Source organism: Diospyros lotus, chromosome 9 (assembly GCF_014633365.1).
Source record: "Diospyros lotus cultivar Yz01 chromosome 9, ASM1463336v1, whole genome shotgun sequence".
In the NCBI taxonomy this organism is placed as follows: domain Eukaryota; kingdom Viridiplantae; phylum Streptophyta; class Magnoliopsida; order Ericales; family Ebenaceae; genus Diospyros; species Diospyros lotus.
The window spans coordinates 3995160-4018987 of record NC_068346.1 but is presented as its reverse complement, the minus strand read 5'-3'; the positions used below and the strand labels follow the sequence as shown (position 1 = coordinate 4018987).

General features: G+C 37.5%; 2 protein-coding genes and 1 non-coding gene across 3 annotated transcripts in view; 2 read left to right on the top strand and 1 right to left on the bottom strand.

Moving 5' to 3' along the window:
• LOC127809789 (uncharacterized) overlaps positions 1 to 16747 on the top strand; it is a 58025-nt gene extending 41278 nt beyond the window's left edge. The window contains 7 exon segments of the mRNA XM_052348886.1: positions 4544 to 5426; positions 5428 to 7596; positions 7678 to 7810; positions 9625 to 10142; positions 10231 to 11145; positions 15342 to 15518; positions 16218 to 16747. Of these exon segments, the coding sequence (XP_052204846.1) occupies positions 4544 to 5426; positions 5428 to 7596; positions 7678 to 7810; positions 9625 to 10142; positions 10231 to 11145; positions 15342 to 15518; positions 16218 to 16415 (4993 nt within the window). The 3' untranslated portion in view covers positions 16416 to 16747.
• A 210-nt stretch (positions 16748 to 16957) lies between these two features.
• Positions 16958 to 23586, bottom strand: LOC127810031 (photosystem II stability/assembly factor HCF136, chloroplastic; the record flags this gene model as incomplete). The annotated part of the gene is made up of 8 exons (XM_052349248.1): positions 16958 to 17328; positions 17454 to 17569; positions 18507 to 18581; positions 19227 to 19349; positions 20259 to 20391; positions 20950 to 21080; positions 22345 to 22580; positions 23094 to 23586. Coding segments are annotated over 8 exons (1374 nt in total), but the record flags the coding sequence as incomplete, so codon positions are not given.
• A 59-nt stretch (positions 23587 to 23645) lies between these two features.
• On the top strand, positions 23646 to 23718 carry TRNAA-AGC (transfer RNA alanine (anticodon AGC)). Its single transcript has one exon. It is a non-coding gene; the product is annotated as a tRNA-Ala (tRNA).
• Positions 23719 to 23828: the final 110 nt, after the last annotated feature.

The window sequence follows — 23828 nt, the reverse complement described above, 5'->3', positions numbered from 1 at the left end:
CTATGGAATCAAGGGAGGACAAAAAACTTTTGTGTTTCAGGGACAATCTGTGGTAAGAAACAAATTTGGGTATAGGATGCTGTGTACAACTCCTCACACCTTTTCTAACAACAATAGGAAAACCCAGGTCTAAGATTTCAGGGTTAGGACAATTAGTAGGGTTAAGCAAATCAGAATGTTGAGTGAATTCCAAACCTAATCGAGGGGTAGTTGATGGATCCTGCATAGCACCTGGGTTAGGCTCTCCCTTCCTCTTATACACATATGGTGAGCTTTTGAACCGAATAGGAGATATCCTAGGCTGAACAAGAATTGGAGAGTCAGACGATGGTTCTAAGTCTTCGGAATCTGCTGGCAGAGGATTAGAATAAATAGGAGAATCAAAAGATTTAGGATCCAAAGAAGATTGAAGTTGATAGGGCTGAGACTCTTCTAAGATAGGAAGACCATGATCAATAGAAGCACTCTCCCCCCTAAGGACTAGAAGTAGGAGCCTTGAGAAAAGACTGATTTTCAACAAATGTTACATCCTTAGATATAAGGACCTTTTGGGTAGGAGGATGATAACACTTGTACCTACCCCTTTTGAGTAGGAGAATAGCCAAGAAATACACACTTAAGGGCTCGGGCATCAAATTTATTCCTATGATGTTTAGATACATGGACAAAAGCCACACAACCAAATATCTTAAGAGGGAGAGGAGTATGCAGACCAATTTTTGGAAAATGAGTAGAGAGACACTGAAATGGGGAGAGATGATTTAGGACTCTTGAGGGAACCTTATTAATTAAATAGGTTGTGGTCAATACTGCTTCACCCCAAATGGTTTTAAGAATTGAATGATGATGCAAGAGAGCCCTAAGAATGTTTAGGAGATGCCTCATCTTTCTTTCAACAATTCCATTCTGTTGGGGAGTTTCCACACAAGAGGATTCATGAACAATCCATTTTTGTTGGAAAAAAATGATTGAGATGATGGTTAAAATAGTCCCTTGCATTATCAGTCCTAATCCTTTTAATAGAAACCCCAAATTGAGTTAAAATCATTCTATGAAACAAGGGTAGAATGCTGCTGATGGCTGCTTTGTCCTTGAATAAGTAAACCCATGTCATCCTAGTCCAATCATCTATAAAGAATACAAACCATTTGGTCCCAGAATAATTAGAGACCTTAGAAGACCCCCACACATTAGAGTGCATTAAAGAAAAAGGAGACAAGAAAAGTTTATTACTGATAGCATAAGGTACCCGATGGTGTTTGGACAATTCACACACATCATAATGAAACATACTAATAACTACCCTTTTAAACAAGTTTGGAAACATAAATTTTAACAAAAGGAAAGGAGGATGACCTAACCTAAAATGCTGAAGCCAGATATTGGACTGAGTGGAAGTATGCAGAGAAGAGGAGTGACTTAAGCTAGGCTGATCTCCTGCAGGTGGCTCACTGCTCCCTTGTAGATAGTACAACCCATTAAGTGCCTTAACAGCGCCAATCATCTTCCCTGTGGCTAGGTCTTGAAACACACAATCATGAGGTGAGAAAATTACACAGCAATTAAGGCTTTGGGCAAGCTTGTGAACTAAAAGTAGATTGGTGGAGAGGCTAGGCACATAAAGTACTTGTTGGTCAGGTAGAGATGGGTTCAAACATACATTTCCTTGCCCAACTATAGGGATAGCTTGGCCATTAGCAACTGTAATTTTTCTGGAGTTTGATATTGGTTCAAAGGTCTCAAAGAATTTTAGGTTAGGTGTCATGTGATCGGTGGCTCCAAAATCTAAGATCCAAAGATTATTCCTAGCTGTATATAAGGCATTAAAGCACTCAGAATTAAGGCACATACCTGCCCTCGCCATCAATAACCAGTCTGCCAATGACTAGTTTTGTGGAAAAAATCTATCCAAAAAATCTCTCAAACTCACCTTGCTGTGAGTAGTTTTTCCAGATCTGAGAAGGCTCACCACCTATAACACTTGTGCTGCTAGCAAGGTTAATTAGTTCGCTGACCTAGCTCCTAACAAAAATGCTACTGGGGTTAGAGATAGTTCTTGCTGATTTTGTCAGTGCAGAGGAGGCCCTGCAGCTCTTTCTGATGAGAAGCAGCAACGAACAACTGGCTTCCAGCTCCGAGAGTAGCGTCAGAAAGGTCACCAGCAAACCTGCAATAAAGCAGCAGCAGCAAACGATGCTGTACCCCTTGGTTTGCAACGGTGCAGGGAGCTGGATGGCTGTTGGCGGCGGTTGCTGGATGCTCGTTGGAGATGTCAAGGTGAACAACAAAACGAGGAAGACCGAACAGCAGCCTGAGAAGCTTCTCGTTCTGGGGCAGCGACAGCCAACAGGAGCAATGCTGGAGATGAACGACTGACAAGGAACACCGGAACCAGACACGAGAGAGACAAGGATGTATGCAACAGCCAAGGCTAGGGCGGACAGAGGTGATGCTGAATATGAGTAACGCACGAGGATGAAAGAGTGTTGGCAATAAAGGCCTGCAATTGAGGGATGTACACCGCAGAACTGCAACAATGGCAGAACCGGGGAATGTGGCAGCGGCGATTAAGGCTGACAAGATATACGCCAAACGATGAAGGCAAAACAGTTGGCAATGAAGGCTGGAGAGACAAAGGGAGCTGGAAAGGAAGGCAATGAAGGCTGGAAAAACACCCTAGGAAGATGACTCTGATACCATGTAAAAGAAAACTGAAAACATAGTATTTATTTCTCTTTGACTTCACAAGGAATGGTTACAATATATTAGGAGAAGGAAATCAGTAAAATCCCTATAACTAAGGAATAGAAGGAATCTTAATGACATTAATTACTAATTTACATCAATCAATCAATCCCAACAATTAAGATTAATTATAATCTATCCCATAGATTGAGGGATCTGATTTTCCAACAACAATTCATATAGTTCTCTGGATGCTATCATTACCTTCTTTATGTCATCATTGTTCAAATGAGTTAAAAATGACTTTTATACTTGGCACATTATAGTCTCTTGGCTACATTGACATAGATAGATAGAAAATTTGATGTCGTGGGAGGGAGTTAGCTCTGTACTTCATGGGTATCTTTCTTGAGTCAGAGCTATAGGTAGTTCAGTGGTGGTTGGTTGTCTGGTTGTTTTTCATCCATTTGCTTACCATGACCATTGTCTATGAATTTTGTTTATACTATCAAATGAAGAGCTGTGCATCTCTGTACCTGATGTGGTGTTATGTGTTGTCTGCACTTTGAGCACTTAATCTTGGAATTAAGCTTTTTCGGGTTCAGGGGTTTGACTTGAATTTTTAGACACTACAGTTGGATGAGTTAATAAAGCCATGCATGGATTTTCTGGATGATAATTGGTCTAATGTGGATGTGGATTGATTTTTTGGAGCAGCTACTTGGGAAGATCTGGGAGTGAAGAAGAAAGATGACTTATGCGGGGGGTGGGGGGGATGACGGGAGAAGGCAAGTAGTGCCCTTTCAGAGGAGTCTAGGCAAAGAACAGTTATTGGAGAGCTGGGTATGAGAAAGGGAGAGAGTCTAGGCAAATACACAGAGAGTTCTTACCCAAAAGTAATTGGGAAGAAGAACCCATTGCAAAGAGAGCTCTTAGAGTAGTTAAAATTTAAATTTAGTTTAATGGAGTTAGTGTACTAAAATATAATTTTCATTAATGGGGATAGTTATCTGATTATATTGAAATAACTACATTTTACTTATATTACATATTAGTATAACAGATATCTACAAGGGAATTTTTTAAGGGTCTATGTTGTTGGTGGTATACAATAGAAAGTTGTAAGAATGGACTGCAGAGATGGGATTTTTTTTTCTTCCATTATCCTGTGTGTATGTGCGTTTGGCATTTTCGGGGAGTGTTATGTGATGATAAAATCCCATTAAAATTGAAAGGAAAATTCTATAGGACAGCTATAAGACTAGTTTTGTTATACGGCTCAGAATGTTGGGCAGTCAAATACCAACATGAGCAAAAAACGAGTGTAGCGGAGATGAGGATGTTAAGATGGATGTGCGGCCATACAAGAAAAGATAAAATTAGAAATGAAGTTATTCGTAATAAGATAGGAGCAGTGCCAATAGAGGAGAAGATGAGAGAGACTAGACTAAGATGGTTTGATCATGTGAGAAGGAGACCAAGAGACGCTCCTGTGAGGAGAGTTGATGAAATGAAACAATTAATCAAAAAAAGAGGTAGAGGCAGACCTAAGAAGATTTTGAGGGAGACATTAAAGTTTGATATGAAGTGTATGGATCTCAATGAAGATATGACAAAAGATAGAAATACATGGAAGTCTAGAATTCATGTAGCCGACCCCACATAGTGGGATAAAGGCTGGATATGTTGTTGTTGGTTGGGATGGGCTGCATGGAAGTTTTATGAATCCACATCTTCTGAGAATTTCCTTATTCCTTTTCCTCTGTTTACTCATTTTTGTAGCATTTTTTTATTTCCTCGAACCCAATTATTACAATGGTTATGACGATGTCATTTCATTTATCATCTTCTTAATTAGACGGTATCTGGCATACAACCTTACACCCGTTGCTGGAGTTGCAGCGCATATATGCAGAAATGCCCAACCTACTGAGGCTTGTTGGTCAAGCTCCCTTTTGTGCCCTCTTCCTTTAAGTGGTGGTATAAACATACCTGTCACAATTCTTGGCTGCTTCCTTGTTCGTCACAACCGAGGCCGTTACCTCTTCAAATACCAAAATATTGAAGCGTTGGCTGAGGCACAGCTTGATGCAGGAAATCATTTGATAGAAGCTTGGAACAGAGAGCTGATGTCTTGTGTCCGTGACTCCTATATTGAAATGGTGTTGGAAATGCAGAAGTTAAGAAGAGAACCATTGAATTCTACTCTGGAGTTCAGTTTGGGTCATGCAGTTGGTGTGGCTTTAAATGCCTATATTGATCAATATTCTTTTTGGCCCAGGTCTAATGGTCACATGCAGATTAATCAATCAGGTGATGATGGTAAGTTATTTCCAAGTAACAAGCTTATGGCAGATTGGGAATGTGTTATTGAACAAGTAATCAGGCCTTTCTATGCTCGTCTTGTTGATCTCCCAGTGTGGCAACTGTACTCTGGAAATCTTGTGAGGGCTGAAGAGGGTATGTTTCTTTCACAACCCCGAAGTGATGTGCGTGGGAATGTGCTACCAGCCACAGTTTGTGGCTTTGTGAAGGAACATTATCCAGTGTTTTCAGTGCCATGGCAATTAGTGACTGAAATCCAGGCTGTTGGAGTTGTGGTTCGAGAAATCAAACCTAAGATGGTGCGGGACCTTCTTAAGGTTTCTTCAACATCTATTATTCTTCGATCTATTGATACTTTTCTAGATGTGCTTGAATATTGCTTGTCTGATCTTCAATTAGACGATGAATCTAGTTCAGGTGCAACCTGATGCATTGTCAGACAATTTTAGCTCTGATTTTATGTATAACTTTGGCAAAGAAGAGGGAAGCAGTTCTGGTTCTGTATCAATTCGAGAATTGCAGAAACTGCATGGGATGTCTACCCAAAGTTCTGCCAGTTCAAAAGGAGATGCACTTGAGATGATGACAAGTTTGGGCAAGGCTTTATTTGATTTTGGCCGTGTAGTTGTTGAAGATATTGGTAGGGCAGGTGGTCCCTTGGTTCTGAGGAACAATGTTGCAGGTACCAGCATTGACAGTGTGAGGAGGAGTGGGGACCAGAAACTTCTACTCATCGCTGCTGAGCTCAAAGGGTTACCATGTCCAACTGCAGCAAATCATCTAATAAAGTTGGGATTTACCGAAGTTTGGGTTGGAAACAAGGATCAACAAGCACTGTTGTCTTCAGTAGCAGCAAAATTTATCCATCTGAAAGTACTCGACAGATCAATCTTGGCTGATATTTTATCTAACCGCAGTCTTCAAGGCTTACTGAAACTTCAAAATTTCTCTCTTCACTTGCTGGCTAATCATATGAGACTAATTTTTCATGAAAAGTGGGTGAATCATGTCATGTGCCCAAATATGGCTCCTTGGTTTTCATGGGAAAGCACTGCAAGTTCTGGTGGTGAAGGAGGCCCTTCTCCTGAATGGATAAGACTCTTTTGGAAAAATGTCACTGGCTCATTGGAAGACCTCTCGCTTTTTGCTGACTGGCCTCTTATTCCTGCTTTTCTTGGTAGGCGAGTCTTATGTCGTGTAAAGGAACGCCATCTGGTTTTCATTCCACCCTCCATTACTGATCCAGACTCTGTTGGTGCTGCCACTGAAATGGGCACATCAGAAGGTGATCTGGCTGAATTATCTTCTGAATCTGAGTCCATCCACCCCTTTATTTTAGGTTTTGAAGTTGCCAAAAATAGATACCCTTGGTTGTTATTATTGTTGAACCAGTGCAACATTCCTATATTTGATGCCACTTTCATGGATTGTGCTGCTCCATGTAATTGTTTACCAGCCCCTGGGCAATCACTAGGGCAAGTTATTGTGTCCAAACTGGCTGCAACTAAACATGCTGGATACTTCCCTGAACTCACTTCATTTTCAGCTGCCGACTGTGATGAACTACTCATCCTTTTGGCTTCCGATTTTTCTTCAAATGAATCAGGATATGTGAGAGAAGAACTAGAAGTGTTATGTGATCTGCCTATATTTAGAACAGTTATCGGATCTTATACCAGACTGCAAACTGGAGATCAGTGCTTGATCTCTTCAAATTCATTCCTCAAGCCAAACGATGAGCATTGCCTTTCTTATTCTACGGATTCCATGGAGAGTTTACTACTCCAAGCCCTTGGGGTCCCTGTTTTGCATGATCAACAGATTTTTATTAGGTTTGGCTTACCTGGCTTTGAAGGGAAACCTCAGTCTGAGCAAGAGGATATTTTGATATATCTGTATACAAATTGGGATGAGCTTCAACTGGATTCTTCTGTTGTTGAAGCCTTGAGGGAGACCAAGTTTGTAAGAAATGCTGAAGAATCTTCTGAAGTGCTATCTAAGCCCAAGGATCTGTTCGATCCTGATGATGTTCTATTGACATCTGCTTTCTCTGGTGAGACAAAGAAATTTCCTGGAGAAAGATTTGGTACAGATGGATGGTTGCGTATACTACGGAAAACAGGCCTCCGAACTGCTTCCGAAGCAGATGTGATACTAGAATGTGCCAGGAGAGTGGAATCCCTTGGATGTGAATTTTTGAAATCTAGAGGTGTTACTGATGATTTTGAGACAGACTTATCAAGCTCTCAGGATGAAGTTCTTCTGGAGATATGGTTGTTGGCTGAATCTGTTGTGAAAGCTATATTCTCAAATTTTGCAGTCTTTTATAGCAGTAACTTCTGTGATATCCTGGGCAAAATTGCATGCATACCTGCTGAAAAGGGGTTTCCAGATGTAGGCGGCAAGAAAGGTGGGAAGAGAGTGCTATGTTCATATAGTGAGGCCATTTTATTGAAGGATTGGCCGCTAGCTTGGAGTTGCGCTCCCATTCTCTCTAGACAGACTGTTGTACCGCCTGAGTACTCTTGGGGAGCACTGCATCTAAGGAGCCCTCCAGTGTTCTCTACTGTTTTGAAACACTTGCAGGTAAGATTCTCAGATCCTTGAAGTTTTGCTGGACGGTATCACGGTATACACAAATGAATATTTTGTCAACCTATGTTCCAGGCAATTGGGAGAAACAATGGTGAAGACACTCTCGCTCACTGGCCAAATACATCTGGCTTAATGACTATTGAAGAAGCTTCTTTGTTGGTCTTAAAGTATCTAGACAAGGTCTGGGGTTCTCTCTCTTCTTCAGGTAGCCTCTGACTCCGTTCTTATCCTGACTATGAATTATTAAAAATTAATGTTAACCAAATCAAATGAATGTTATTTTGTGTAACCATATATGATTCAAATCATCAAGCTTCCAACCAAGGAAGATTTACAACAATATAAGAAGTAAAGTTTTACTAGCAGATGAAGCCAAAGTATATTAAATGCGTGGTCTCCTTTGGCAAACAAAGTTATTTATTTATTTGTTTTTCTCATTTTCTTATTTTTTAACACAGTTATGACTAAGATCCAGATTAACCACCAAGGGCCCATATTCTATGATAAGTTAAGATGATCTCTTCGTTATCAACGTTTTCCTTTTCTTTTTTTTTCTTTCTTGAAAAGAGGTAAGATACATCTATTTGTTCTGTACTTTTTCCTTTTGAAAAAAGAAGGCACCCAAATAAAATTATCAGTAGATATTCTTAATAGGTCAAAGAAACTCTTTCATTTTTTATTATTATCTTTTTGTCCTGAATATTTTAGTGTGTTTCTGTTTGTGACCAATGCCTCATGCCATTTTCTTGCAATGTGAACACCCCATGTGAAACTTAAATGTAGCAAAGTGAAATTGTGTTTTCATTGAAATGGCCAAACATTTTTGCTTCCTGAGATCATCTATAAAGATTTACCAGAAAACCAAAATTCTGGCATTTCCCCTGAAACACAATTAAGCAATGACTTGTTTTGACTATTCGAAGGATCCTGTTTGCATCTTTGTTACATGCTTTTTGTAGTGCCATATCTGGTTTGTGATAATTCTTGGGTTCAGGACAATGGTTTATTTTGATAATAGCAGAACAACAAAAATAGCGACATACCAACCGTTAATCCTACTAGGTAGGAGTGATTTAGTTTGACAATGTAAAGAATATTTGAGGTAATCATTTTCCCTTTTCATTATTCAAATACATTTCAGAAAAAAAGAAAACCATAATATGTTTTTAGAAAGTTGGAGTAAAAGTAAAGTACAGGAAAGAGATAAAGTATAAGGGAAATTTTCACTTGTTTGCTTTATTTGTTATTATATGTAGGTGTTTTTTTTTTTAACAAAAATATTATGATTAGAATTTTCATCTCAACCTATACAACTATAATATAGCTCTTTTATGAACCTATTTTGTAATTAAACATGTAGAAGTTTTTACTCCGAGTTCATAGTTTTCATTTACCCTTCATCAAACTTATTCTTGATGTTATAGAAAAAAGTTAACCATGTTTCCCTAAGACCTCCTACAGATTTGGAACATTTTAGCGTTTTATTTGCAATTTATATTGTAGTTCTTGTTATCTTTGTAAATCTCATTGTGGTTGGACCAATATTCAAAATTGTTGGTATTAGTTGTTCATATACTTTATTTATTTGATTCTAATTTCGTGAAGGTCGAATTTACTTCTTAATTGTTTATTTGTAAATTTTATATATTAAAAAAGTTGATAGATAAAAAAAAATTATTTAGTAATTGATCTTTCATAAATATTTTTATGGACATTAGTTTTTATTTCCACAACTTTCACACCTCTTTTAAATCATTTTATTGTTTCTCTGGTGTGTAAGCCTGTATTACTCATTTCTGTTTCCTTGACTAAAACAATACAGCAAAACACAAATTGCAATTTCAATCCTTGCAGTCAAGACAATTATTCTGTTTGCTTTGGTGGTGGTAATAGTTTATTGGTTTTGTTATAGAAATTTCACTTCCTGTTTAATTATTTATATAGCAAATAAGGCAGAAGCAGTCAGCGCAGTTGTATCATAAATTACCTCTTTAGTATGACATTCCATTTTCCTGCCAGATATAAAAGAGTTGCAGAGAGTTGCATTCATGCCTGCTGCAAATGGGACACGCCTGGTTACAGCAAGCTCTCTTTTTGCACGTCTGACAATAAACCTCTCCCCATTTGCATTTGAACTCCCCAGTCAGTATCTCCCTTTTGTTAAGATTCTTAAAGAGATTGGGCTTCAAGACATGCTATCTGTTGCTTGTGCAAAGGATCTTCTCTCAGATCTTCAGAGAGCTTGTGGGTATCAGCGTCTAAATCCAAATGAACTCCGTGCTGTGATGGAAATTCTTCATTTTGTCTGTGATAAAACCATTGAGGTATCAGATAGGTCCAATTGGGTATCAGAAGCAATTGTCCCAGATGATGGGTGTAGACTTGTTTATGCAAAATTGTGTGTATATGTTGATTCTTATGGGTCCCATTATATCAAATATATTGACACTTCTAGGCTAAGGTTAGTTAACCCAGACCTTCCTGAGAGAATATGTAAAATTCTGGGGATCAAGAAGCTATCTGATGTGGTTGTAGAGGTGTGTACATTACCTGATGCTATTTCTGCTATTTTATCTTTTATCTGTGTGTTTTATTGTATGATATAAATATGTATCTACTCTTCAGGAATTAGATCATGGGCAGAAGCTAGAGACTTTGGAGCAGATCGGCTCAGTTCTGCTTACGTCCATCAGAAAAAGGTTGTTGAGCAAGTCGTTTCAGGCTGCAGTATGGGATGTTGTCAACAGTATGAACAGTGAAATTGCAGACTTTGATGGTCTAGATTTGGACAAGATGCAGACCTCACTCATGTTTGTTTCAGAGAAATTGCAGTTTGTTCAGCGCCTTCACACGCGTTTTATGCTTTTTCCCAAGTCTTTAGACATTACCCGTGTAGCAAAGGAATTGATCTGTCCAGAGTGGGATGATGGATCCCAACATCGAAGACTTTACTTTGTTGACCGTCTGAATACCTGTATGTTGCTTGCTGAACCACCAAGTTATATATCCGTTCTAGATGTTCTTGCAATTGTTGTAAGCCAGGTTTTAGGGTCACCAGTTCCACTACCTATTGGATCTCTGTTTATATGTCCTGAAGGCTTTGAGACTGCTATTGTTAACTTCTTGAGACTTCATTCTGAAAAGGGTGTAGCTGAGGGCACAGGTCGAAAAAATGAGTTCCTTGGAAAGGTAATACTGCCGCAAGACGCTATTCAAGTACAACTTCATCCATTGAGACCATTTTATTCAGGGGAAGTTGTTGCTTGGCGGTCTCAAAATGGAGAGAAACTGAAATATGGTACAGTTGTGGAGGATGCGAGACCATCAGCTGGGCAAGCACTTTACAGATTCAAGGTGGAAATTGCCCCAGGAGTGATTGAACCTCTTCTTTCTTCACAAGTTTTCTCATTCAAAGGTGTATCAATTGGCAATGATACTTCCTCATCAACAATGCTGGAAGACAACCACACTGTTTCAGAAAGCAGGATGCTGGCTGAGAAGCCAGAAGGTTCTGGAAGAAGTAAATCAAAAGATGTTCAGGTGATATAGCTTCTCTATGCAAAATTACTACCTGCAGTTTTGTTGTTAAATATCATGCATATTTGTCGGTCCAATTTCTCATTAAGTAGGAACTTTCTGCTAAGTTCCTTGGTCTGTAAAATGCTTCCCATTACCATGAACTGTAGCATTGCTTGAAGGAAAGTTCAACGTTATTTTCATTGTCCAACAAGTTTAGCTAACATTGCTGCTTTAGAAAGTTGAGCTTCTAAAAGTAGGATATTGGTGGGGCATCTTAGAGAAAGCCTCTCTCTCTCTTTCTCTCTCTCCAGCCTGGGAACAGATTTAGATGTTAATCAAGGAACAAAAATCCATTAAAACAGCCGAAATGTTGATAAAATGACACGGAACACTGAGAAATCAGAATTCCAATATTTCCACGGAAATATTCTAAAACTCAATAGAACCTTAAGAAACCTTCCAAGACAAAAAAATTCTATAGAATGGTTATCTTTATTTGTCTATTTCATTATGAAAATATGTTTGAGAACAAAAAAGGTCTTATTATATATACACAAAATAAATACACTATTCAGAGAGTTTGGAAATTTAAAATAGAGGGGAGAGATAAAGTGGAAGGAAAATTGGGACTCGTGATTCTCTTTCTTATTAATCATTTTTTGTTTTAATGAAATGAAGCAGGAAGGATGATAGGAAGGAAAGCCCAAGAGTCAAATAGTGGGATTTAAAGGTTAAAAAAAGATATTTTCAAGAAAAAGTGCGCCAGAAGAGATTGGACTATTGAAGGAGAGGTTATCAATGTGGATTGAGATGGTTGTTGCTATTTGAAATGCAGTAGAAACAAGTATAGGAGAGTCAAAACTCAAAAGGAAAAGTTCCAAATCAAAGAAGATTTTTGGTGGTGGGATGAAGAGGTACAAGAAAAATAAAATTCCAGATAAGATGGGTGTGTGTGTATAGAGAGAGAGAGAGAGAGAGATTATCTAAAGCAAGAGAACCAAAAAAAAAAAAAAGGATTTGGGCCATAGTGAAATGCAAAAAAGACAAAAAATAGAGGTGTTAACAAATGAGGGGTGATAAGTGACAGATGGAAAGAGTATTTCTTGAAATTATTTAATGAAGGTGGAAAAACAAGTGTTGGGCATGTTAGTAATTCTGAATAAAATTGGAATTACATATTCTATAGATATTTGTCCAAAAAGGGTGAAGAATGCTAAAGTAGTTGGACCAAATAATATCGTGATAGAAGCTTGGAAATTCATGGAGAAGAGGACATTTTTTTATCAATGAAATTATTTAATGTGATCCGTAAATCAAAAAGGATGCTAGATGAGTGGAGGAATAGCACTTTAGTGCCTAATTATAGGGATGAATGAGATGTTCAAAGTTGTGAAAATTATAGAGAAGCAAACTAAATGCCACATTAGGGAAACCAAGGTATCTAAAAACCGATTTGGTTTTTTGCCCAGTAGGTCAACAATGGAGATGTCTAATAGAAAGGTCCAGGTATTAACTAAAAGATTCGCATATGGTATTTACAGACTTTCTTTGTTTATGACAGAGTCCTCACAGAAGTCTTGTGGAAGGTGCGGGAGAAGAAAGTCGTTTGGGTCGCTTACATACAGATTTAAGGATATGCAGCACCAAGCAGAAATGTGTGTTGGGACTTGTGGAAGTGATATTGAGACTTTGTTCAATTACAATAGATTACATCAAAAGATCTACATTTTTGCTTTTCTAATGGATGAACTCGCAAAGGACATCCAGGAAGTGCCTTTGGGTATGCTATTTGCAGACAATATTGTCTTTGTGGATGAGACAAAGTAATGCATTAATAATGAACTTGACTTGTGGAGAACCCAAGTTAGAATTGAAAAAGTAGGTTGAAAACTGAACATGTGAAATGTAAATTCAAGTCAAAACAGAAATGCAGATGATGTCGTGAAACATGCAATAAAGTTATCTCAAGAAAAGATCAATTTTAGTATCTTAGTTTAATGTTCAGGAAGAAGGGGAGATTTTGAAAGATGTAGCTGATAGAATTTGGCATGATAGTTAAAGTGGAGAAGTGTGCCCAATATTTTATGTGATCTTAAAATCCCTTTAAAGCTAAAAGAGAAGTTCTATCTGATGGCTATAAAGCTCAAAATATTGGACAATTAAGTAAGATATACAAGAAAAGACAAAATAAGATAAGATTAAAATGTGTCATATCCCGGAGATTTGACAGGGTTCTCTCACCAATTGGCGAGAATTGGGGTGGGGGGGGGATTTAGCAAAAATGTAGGGAGAATCAGAAGAATAGAAAGTGAGGGAGAAAAAGATCAAGAGAGATAGAGAGAATTTGGAGGAGGGAAATCAGAAATATTTCAAATGTATTCCTTCATCTTCATGCCCTTGAATTATGCTGGATCAGTCTTATATATTGATCCAGATAGCAATGATTTGGCGGCTGTCAAATATTCAAATTAGGTACAACTGCTGGTTACTTCTAAGTACAACCGGTTCAATCCAAACTAATAGCAAGTACAAATAAAAGAAATACGTATATTATCTATTACTTCTATACCCTTGGGGACATGACAGTTACTTCTAAGTACAACCGGTTCAATCCAAACTAACAAGTACAAACAAAAGAAATACATATATTACCTATTACTTCTATACCCTTGGGGACATGACAGAATGGTGGTTTGGACATATCAAAAAAAGATCAATAGACACTATTGTGAGGTGAGTGGATGAAATAGAGTTAGCATCAAAAGAGGAAAATGAAGACCGAATAAAGCTTGGAAGAAAACTCATAAACAAGCATATAGAATATATTGTCCTATAAAGGATGTGGCCATGGATAGAAATGGCTAGGGGTCTAGAATTCGTGTAGCTGATCCTATCTAGTAGGATTAAGGTTTATGATTGTTATTATTGTTATAGCAATGTAGTTTTTGTGAACCTTATTCTCAAATAACTAAGTAAAAAAAATTAGTAAGTTTTTGGTATTCATTTCCCTTCACTGAACTCTATTCCTATGACTATTATGAAAATGATAATAATAACCATGTTTCACCAAGGACCTCCCACGTATTGGAAACATTTGTTTATAATTTGTATTGTAATTTTTTTATGGTTGGAATCTTATGCATATTTTAGATATACAGGTAGTTCATATTATTAATTTATTAGGCGCAAATTTAATAGGGTTTGAATTGTTATGAATTTTTTGCTTGTATGTTTTATATGTGAAAAGCTATGTAGAGCTCAAAAAATAATTATTTAATTTAAAGCTTGTATAAATATTTACATAAACGTCATTTTCTATTTCCCTTGTATTTTCAGAATGCTCTAATGGAGTTTTTCTTTTGTAATAGATAAAAGCAACAGAAAAATGAGCAAAATTGGTTTTTTTTTTTTTTTTTTAGCAACAGAGTTATCTGTAACTATCCTGTTAAGTGTTCGTCTCCATTTTATTGATAATGTTAAATTCTGGTTTGGAGGTTATCTTCCTATCTTTTTGTTCTTGTCTTCTCTGTTTCATACTCTTTGATACACCTTTGGATTTATTTTTATTAATTATTTTTGTTAGTCATACGGTAGTCTTTTTCAATTGTGTTATCTTGCTATCTTTATCTTTTTGCCTTTTCTGTTTCATACCCTTTGATACATTTTGAACCCTACTTTTTTTAATTCTTTTTATTAGTCATACCCATGTAACTTTTGTATTCTGCATATGCTGGACCTAACTGGAATTCAGTCAGTCATCTTGTAAATTTAAACCATAAATATATGCCTAAACAATGTTATGAAAAACCAAGATGGCTCCAGATGACTCTCTTGCAAATTATTTAATCATTAGAGCAGAATGTTTCTATTGAAACATGGTGCACAAAGAGTACTGTAGTGTTGTAGAAGTTACCCATACTTCTGGTCTCAATTTCATTGGATTGGTTTCCACATGGCCAGCAACTAGTTATTTGAATTTAAGATTTATCTGTCATTCCCATTGTATCTTTTTCTGTTGTCTGGTTTTTACTGTTGTCTGGAAACGGTTCTAGAGAATCTGGTACAAGTAGCTGATTTTAGTGTAACAAGGAAATTATTAGTAGACTTATGCTGGTCATGTGCTAAAGTAGGGTTTAGTAGTTATACTTAGTATCTCTTGTGTGCTATATTTCATCATGCATTAAACCTAGTATGGTTGTCTATGTGGGCATTGACAGTCAAATACGGAGCACCAGTATGGCCAAGTTTCAGCTGCAGAGCTGGTGCAAGCAGTTCATGAAATGCTTTCTGCTGCTGGGATAAATATGGATGTGGAGAAGCAGTCTCTATTGCAAACGACATTATCCCTTCAAGAACAACTGAAGGTGTCCCAGGCAGCATTGTTGCTTGAGCAGGTCTGTGTTTCGTCTTTGTTTTCTGTTGCTTGATTATTGAATCTGTTATCACACCACCACCAAAATCAAAATAGAAATTAATCAACTTGTAATGTTAAGGAAAAATAATCACTTCATTCAAATCCCACAATTGTAGCACCAGAATGTTGAGCTGTGATTATGTTAAAATGGCCAGGTTATGTTCGTGTTATAGCTTGTGCTTCGACTCTAGGAATACTGCACTCTGCCTGTGAACCCTTCATATTATTTTGACGTCCTTGTGTGGGGGCTTATCCCAAAATTCTTTTATGGCTACTCACGACTTTTGCAGGAATAGATGGTGAACTTAATTTCTTTTTAAAAAAAAGGCCTAATAATATTTTATTTATTAATTTGAGGAGGAAATATCTCCTCATTTTTCTTAGTCGAAGTAGCTCACTTTCCGAAAGTTAATGTGACTGACAGCTTTTAAGATGCTTTTTATTATTATTATTATTATTATTAGAAGTTTAACATGCTTTTGGTTATTTCTGAATTGTGTTTCTCTGGGTTAGATATATCCTCAGGCCAACATGGTCCGAATTTTGGAAGTGCATTATTGTTTTTATATTTGGAGCTTTTAAGAAGGAAAATATTAGATCGTATCGGCTCTGATGAGTACACTACCGTGATTACTTATTGAGCGTGCAGACACATTTATTTTGATATATGAATTTGCAGGAGAAATCTGACGCGGCCGCTAGAGAAGCAGAGACAGCTAAAGCAGCATGGCTGTGCCGGGTCTGCTTGAGCAATGAAGTCGATAACACCATGGTTCCATGCGGTCATGTACTCTGTCGGAGGTGTTCATCTGCTGTTTCCAGGTGTCCATTCTGTCGTCTACAAGTCTCAAAAACTCTCAGAATATTTCGGCCTTGATTGGTTCGGCTTCTTCACATCTATCAGCTAATTCAGGTTTGCTTCATGATCCTTTTTTATGCCCAAGTGTATATACATCCGATTGTTAGTGTGATTGGGTGAAAAGATTAGTGGACCGAACCAAAATATTATAAATGCTCTCTTTACCATTGAAGAGAGGGTGCCTTATTTTTATTTGGGGGGGCTCATGTATAATGGATAACATAAGATTTTTTATTTTATTTTTTGTACAGAACAGTCTTTAGTGTGTAATCTTGTACAGTGGATATTTATGAGATGTAACGGCCTCACCCAGTAGAGAAATTTTTTAGAGTTTCATATTTTACTCAGTTTTATGCTTTCTGTTGTGATAAAAATGAGAATTCTAAGAAAAAATATTAAGTCTTCTAAGATGAGAGCCCCAGTAGGGTCTGTTGATATGCCTGGAGTGGATCAAAGCGATACTGAACTTTACATGTTAGGGACATGGATAACAACTTCATACAACCTTAGGAATCTCATTATTCAAGGCTTAAATAAAGCAATACCCTCAGAGTAACATCTCTAGTAAAGAATGGTAAATTATAAAATTAAGCAATCAATTGTTTGTAACAGCACATTTACATACATGCAATTACAATCTCCAATCACTTATAAAGTAATTATCTTCATAGTATTAAACTCCACCATACAGCATTGCCTCAGCATTCAGGATGAAACTGTTGAATTTGTTTTGCCTCAAAAATCTCATCCTCAATCTGATGACCAGAACAATTTCACAACTAATGGCCCTTTGAACTTTTGGTTTTTCTTTAGTTCCTCAATGCAGGATCCCCTGAACTTGTTTCAGCTTGCCATTTATGTAATTTAACCAAGGTAACGAAGCAAGACACCGTCATTTCCCAGAACAAATCCCTTCTGTTCATTGATAAACCTGCAGCACAGAGATCAGAAAAATTAATTACTTGTACATTTAGCATAGTTATCCTTAGGTGGGTGCTCGAACTGTTGCATAGAAATACAGGTCACATATTGAGTTTATCCAAGGATGAAGCTCACTTTACTGAATAGAGATTTGCTGCAATATTATCAGCTGCTTTGTCACGGGTCCATGTCTTGCCACCATTTGTGGTTCTTAAAAGAATCCCACTACCTCCAGCAGCCCAAGCTTCATCCTGCACAATCGCATCATCAGTTTGGAAAAGTACAATATGACGCCGTTTAAGTCCATTCACAAGGTGGATTTGAATAGCCACCCTGAGTTTGCCAACCATGATGGAGAGTTGCTAGTAGGCTGTTACACTACGCAGGGACTCAGCCTAACCCAGGAAGAACTCAGTAGGCTTGTGCATGTTTGGAGATGAAAAATATAGTGATATCTCATCGCACAAAATGTACATGTACAGACGAAACAGAAGCTACATCAAGGTGAAATATCTCAAAGATGTAGCTGAACCACCATTCTAGGTGATTAGTGTTATCAAAGTACTTGTGCAAAAATGCTGTAGAGGAACTTCAATGCCTACACCATTCAGTGCATGAATCTACTAACATTCATTATGTAAAACAAATGTTAGTAGATTTACATATAAGTAGGCCACTTCACAAGGATCAAAGTAATAAATATATCTTGTGCTGATATTCTATAATTTCGGCAATTTTTAAATACCATAAAAACAGAAAATTCATTCTTTCTACAATCTGCAAAAGTCCATAAAAATCTTCACTGTTTCATGCCAAAAGACGGTTTTATGGACGTACCACTGAAGACCTAATCATAAGCCATATTATATATAGCATGTATGAACCCCATGATACGTTGCAGCTTGCAGGATGTACATGCAATCAGATAAAAGTTTCTGCACAATTAAAAGAAAAAAAAATAAAAAAGAAGGGTGCTCCACAGGCTAGCTTGTCCATGCCTGCTTGCTTAAGTGATTTGTGGCTTAGAGGCATCTTTTGAGGCTGTTAAGACTTACCCTTCATTACTCTTCAGGAGTTTAACCTTAGTCTAGTTCATAGGCTGAAGCAATTCACCTAGGCCATGTCCCAATCAATGAGGAACAAGACGGGAATAAGTTTGACACCAAAAACAATTACTCAAAATGTTACCTTAGAACGGTACCCAACATCAAGAATGCCAAAACCACGACTCTGTACAGGAATTTCTTCAAAATCCTCCGTTATCTGCCGTCGAACAATAAGTTACGAAAGATAAAAATGTGAAATAGAGCACTAATGGCAGATGAGCCATGTAAACTACAAGCAAATGGAATTTAAGAAGGCAATAAAATGAGAAGTGCTAATTTTATAGCAGAATAGGACATGCCAAGCAAGTGCAGAAAGCAGAGACAAGAAAAGTTACTCGTAGGCTAGCAAACAAAATTATATAATGAATATACATTTGGAATCTTGGATATTGCAATGAAGCTATTCTGTCTAGAAGACCTCTCTGGTCTCTGCATAAGCAAATGGAACCTCAATCATGATAGGCCGCCAATTATGTCCCTTCACGAGACATCCGACAACAACAATAATAACAAACCTTAATCCCACTAGGTGGGGTCAACTACTAAGATCCCCAATCAGCTTTATCCATGGCTTTATCCTATTTATTCTTTCTATAAAGCCGCAATATGTACAGGAAACAGAAATCTAGCCTTCATGTTTTTTTGCACAAATATTACTCCTGTTTCAAAGCATCAAAGAAGTCATTTTCAACCTCAACAGATCCGAGTATTTGTCCACACACAACAAAAATAATTCTCCAACAGAATGTAATGTGCATAATTATATGTCTTTTTACTAGATCATAACTTAACGTTCACTTACCCCTGTACCTTTGCTGAGAAAAAGTCCCCCACCCCGCACAAGAAGCCAAAGACCACCATCAGCTCTCCATCCCATGTTTTGAATTCTTCGTGCAACTCCCCTGTTATGTGGCTGCCAAAATGGCTGCAAGAACACAGAATTAAGGGTGAGAATAGACATAATTAAATGCAGACCACTAAGTTCAGAACAGTTGCCTAGAACTTTGGTCCATTATACCAATTGACCAGAAAATGATATTATTAGGTATATTTGGATTCTAGTTAAATTCTCATAAACGTTACGTTAGGAAAACAAAGCAAAGAAAACAATAATCGCATGTAAGAAACCCCTTTTGAGTCTTCAGAACAAAAACAATAAAACAGAGTAATTTTGCCCAACTCCAAAAATTGAATTTGTTTCTTTCTTTTTCTTTTACATTACTTTGAATATAATTTGATCAATGGCATCAAGAGGATACCAGTACCAGAAAAAACTAAATAAACCAACAAAGTCTCTTTAGGATCTGTTAAGAATAAGAATGAGAATATAAAGAGAAAAAGTTAACCCTCTATCTAACAACACAAGCTTCTAGATGAGATAGTAGTTAATAATTTAACATACTTAATTGCGTTTGCAGTTGTTGCTAATTGCTTTTGCAGTTGTTGCTTGTTGAGTCAAGTTATTATCTGCTATATTTCTCCCTACCAGCACAGGTAATTGCCATCCTTGCACGTTTCTTCTATTACAAATAGCACAAAATGGGGCAAACCCTTTACAAAGTAAACAAATAACTACTTGCAAAGAAAGATCATCCAATAAAGCAAAAAAAGAATCTAGAGAACTCCTTGCACACAAAAAGTAAGGATATAAGAAAACTAAGAAAAAAGCTCTACAATTAGGTTCACAGTAAATGAACTACAAGATTTGATGTACGTTAACCATAAACGGGCAAGATTTGATACATCAAAAGGCAGACAAATATTTCTTTATTCATTTTACTCACAATGGAACATAAAAACCAAAAACTACATAGCAATAGAAAAAGAACCTGACCTGCCCAGGCTCCCAAGTTAGATAAAAGTTACCGCGGGTTGAAACAGCAACATAATTTCCTTCTGGAGAGCGATTCACAGTGTTAAAAGTGCCCGTGTAGTAACTTGCACCACTAATACCACTGGAAACTGTTCTGCAAAAACAACAGGGTAATTGGACGTTATTTGCATTGATGTAGATTTCATTCCGTACAGATGAAAGCATACCATACCAGTAAAGATCCACTCAAGATCAAATCTTCTCTATTTCATTCCAGTTAAGTTACCAGACAATCCAAACTGGTACAGGTACCTGCCAGAATCATGGTGGTACTAGCTTCTTTCTTACAGAGATCAGGGTGTGTCCCTCTTTCAGGGACACCTGCTTAAATAACCAATAAAATGTGGACACCTAACCTTAAATAATTGGAATGAATTTAGACAATGATATGAACAACAATAACCAATACGCTCATAACAGATATGATTGGCAAATTACAATCCATGTAGGCCAACCCCACCTAGTGGGATTAAGGCTTTGATATGATGTTATTGTTGTTCATGATGAGAACAAAGACCACAATAATCAAATATAAACCATAAATAGAGATACTAGTAACAGTGTCTTAAGGTAAAACTTCTCTCCAAATGCAAGAAAAGCACCCAATGAACAGAATTACACTTTCAACAATAAATTTCACACAGAAACTCACCTATTAAGAGTAGCTGAAACGGTCTCCTGCACAGCAGCTTTCCAGTTGTAGCCCCTGTTTGATGTAACATAAATTGCCCCTTGGTCTGTTACCATTTCTGAACTCTTTTCTCCAGTTGCTTTTATGTATACCTGCAGATTTAGAGTAAAATGGCAGTTAATAACAAACCAGTGTAAGGTAAAGGCTTTTTTTTTCTTTTCTTTTTTTTCAATTTGGATCAGGCTGAAATTAGAAAATGTTCATCAGAGAAGCAAAAGAAAACCATTACATGGATCATGTCTAGGGAATTATGTGAAGCAGTTTAGTGCCAAATTGGTTCCTATTTAGTTATTGCTGGACAGCTTTGTTTATGCTTCTTCAGGATTTGCAGTCAAAGGGTAGGACGGCAATCTTTCAGCTAGACATAGATTTTAGTGGGAGCTCATGGTTCTTACTCCAGGGCTATTAACTTTTGGATTTTATTAGCTCAATCTTCACTAATTAGCTTTACATAGGCCAAGTTTGATCGAACACAAAACTTCGTATGCATCAGATGGTTATTACCACAAGAAGATAAATAGTATTGAATTTTCTCATGTGAATAAGCTTAACAATATGAGTACAAGATAGCCATGAACACCAAATGCGAAACTTAACAAAGAATTTATAAAACAAAGTGAACAATCAATATTTTCATTCTGAAAGAAATGAAGGATTGTCACAATATCTATTTTTAGTCAAAAGACTTAATACTTAGTACCAATATTATTGAAAATTCAGCCTCATACTGTATAAAATGCTTCCAACCCCTCTCCACCCCACGCCCTTAAAAAAAGATTAATTGGCATCATACATAAAGGATTCTTGAAACAAATGTGGAAGCCCCAATAAAATGATGAACTATCATGATGTCATAATTTCAGAATGAAATCTCACAAGTAAAATATCAGAGAAAATAAATTTCAATTGTGAAATGACATATTTATCAAATAAGTTGGTGCAAAACTTCCAAAGAAAATTCTACAATGGCTTTGTTTAATTGAAGAAGGGATAACCACCATCATTCATGATACCCTTTGGCTATGTTTAATAATTTAACCTAAGATTTAAAAATATTTACGTTGCCTGCCCCAAAAAACTAATTTGTTAACCACACGCACAATCAAGCTGCACACTCAAATACAAAAGCATGATTCCATGAAGTTATTTGTAGACTCCTCCTTTAGCTTATGGAAGTCCTACAAATCCCTCAAAAGCCATTTTACAAGTAGTTCAAGATACTAACCAGGACCTATCAAGCATTAGACCCCTACTAGTTACATTTGGAAAGGCACACCATGAATAAGATATAATTCTCTAATACTCTGAAGTCCAAAACTACAATCAATGGGAGGGGCTCTAAGAAGTCAATGTCACCATATCGCCAGGAAGTTCAGCACTTAATGGTATTCTCTCCCAGCTTTCTCCAGCATCAGAAGAGTACAACAGAATCGCAGGTTTTCCAACAATCCAACCCTCCTTCCCTTTAAAGCTGATGGAGTTAAACCTGTAATTGAAATCTTCATCTTCAGCAGAGGCTATTGACCGCGGGGCCCAAGTGTTGCCCCCATCCTTTGTTTCTAAAATAGTTTGCCTAGTGCCCAGCAGAAAACCTACAAAGGCAACAAGTTCTCAATTGTAATGAAATCAAAAAATGAAACATTTTAGAGTAACAAAAGCAACTTTCAAACCTTAAAAGTGCACAAGTCATGTCAGAAAATGAATCCAAAATGATAGGGCTATTGAATTTCACCACTGCGTCAAACAACATTGGACTAGAACAATTGAAAAGTTATCGTTTATTTAAGTAAATTAAGCAATATGACGGTTTTTCCAAATTTCCAGAAAGGTATTAGACAAAGAAAAGGAGAAATTGAGCCACGCGAGGTGTGTTTTTGAGGATTTTTCAGAAAACAAACCAAAAGTGGCAATTCAATGAACCTAAACCACTGACATTGAAACCGGAAGTGGTGCCGAGCAGAAAATGCGTTTTCACTATCTCACAACTTCCTATTTCTCTTCGGAGATAATAGGAGCCCAGGTAACCCTAGCCAATTTAAGTACAATAAAACACAAAGTCGTGGTAATTGGGGGAAAGGGAAAGCTAAGAATCGGGGGATTCGTACCGTGATTGGGGTCGTCGGGAACGAAAGCGATGTCGAGAAGGACAACACCGGGATCGATGGGGAGGTAGACCCTGTCCCATTCGGAGAGAAGAGGCTCCTCCGATTTGGCCTCTAGAAGGGAGCCTCCAACCAGGGGAGCGAGCGAGAGAGCGGCGGTTTGGGAAACAAAGTGGCGGCGGTTGAGAGACGAAGAGTGGTGGTGGTGCCTTTGGGGGAGAGAGGCTCTGGGGAAAAGGAGGCGAGTTTTGGAGGCTCTACTGGAAGAAGAAGAAGAAGAAGAGAGGAGGAGGAGGAGGAGGAGGGTTTGAGGACGAGCACTGGATTGGAGCAATCGGCGGCAAGTAGTTGCAGAGTCACCATTGGCACGGTTGCTGCTGCTGCTGCTGCTGCTGCTTCTGCTTCCGACTGTTGTGTCGTGTCTTATCCGAACGGTGTTTTCTGAACGGCTACGCGGGACGTTTGAAGCTTCTCGAATCCAATCAGATAAAAGGTGTCAGGTGAGGTGGTTCAGATTGACTTTCATTGCTAAAATGCAATGCTTGAAAATCAAAAGGGGATGTAGCTCAGATGGTAGAGCGCTCGCTTAGCATGCGAGAGGTACGGGGATCGATACCCCGCATCTCCATCTTGTTATTATTATCTTATTATTATATATAGGGTTTTGCAATTATTTATTTAAATTTGAGAATTCAGCATTTTCCAGACGGAATGCTTTGATACATCCTCCAATGGAAT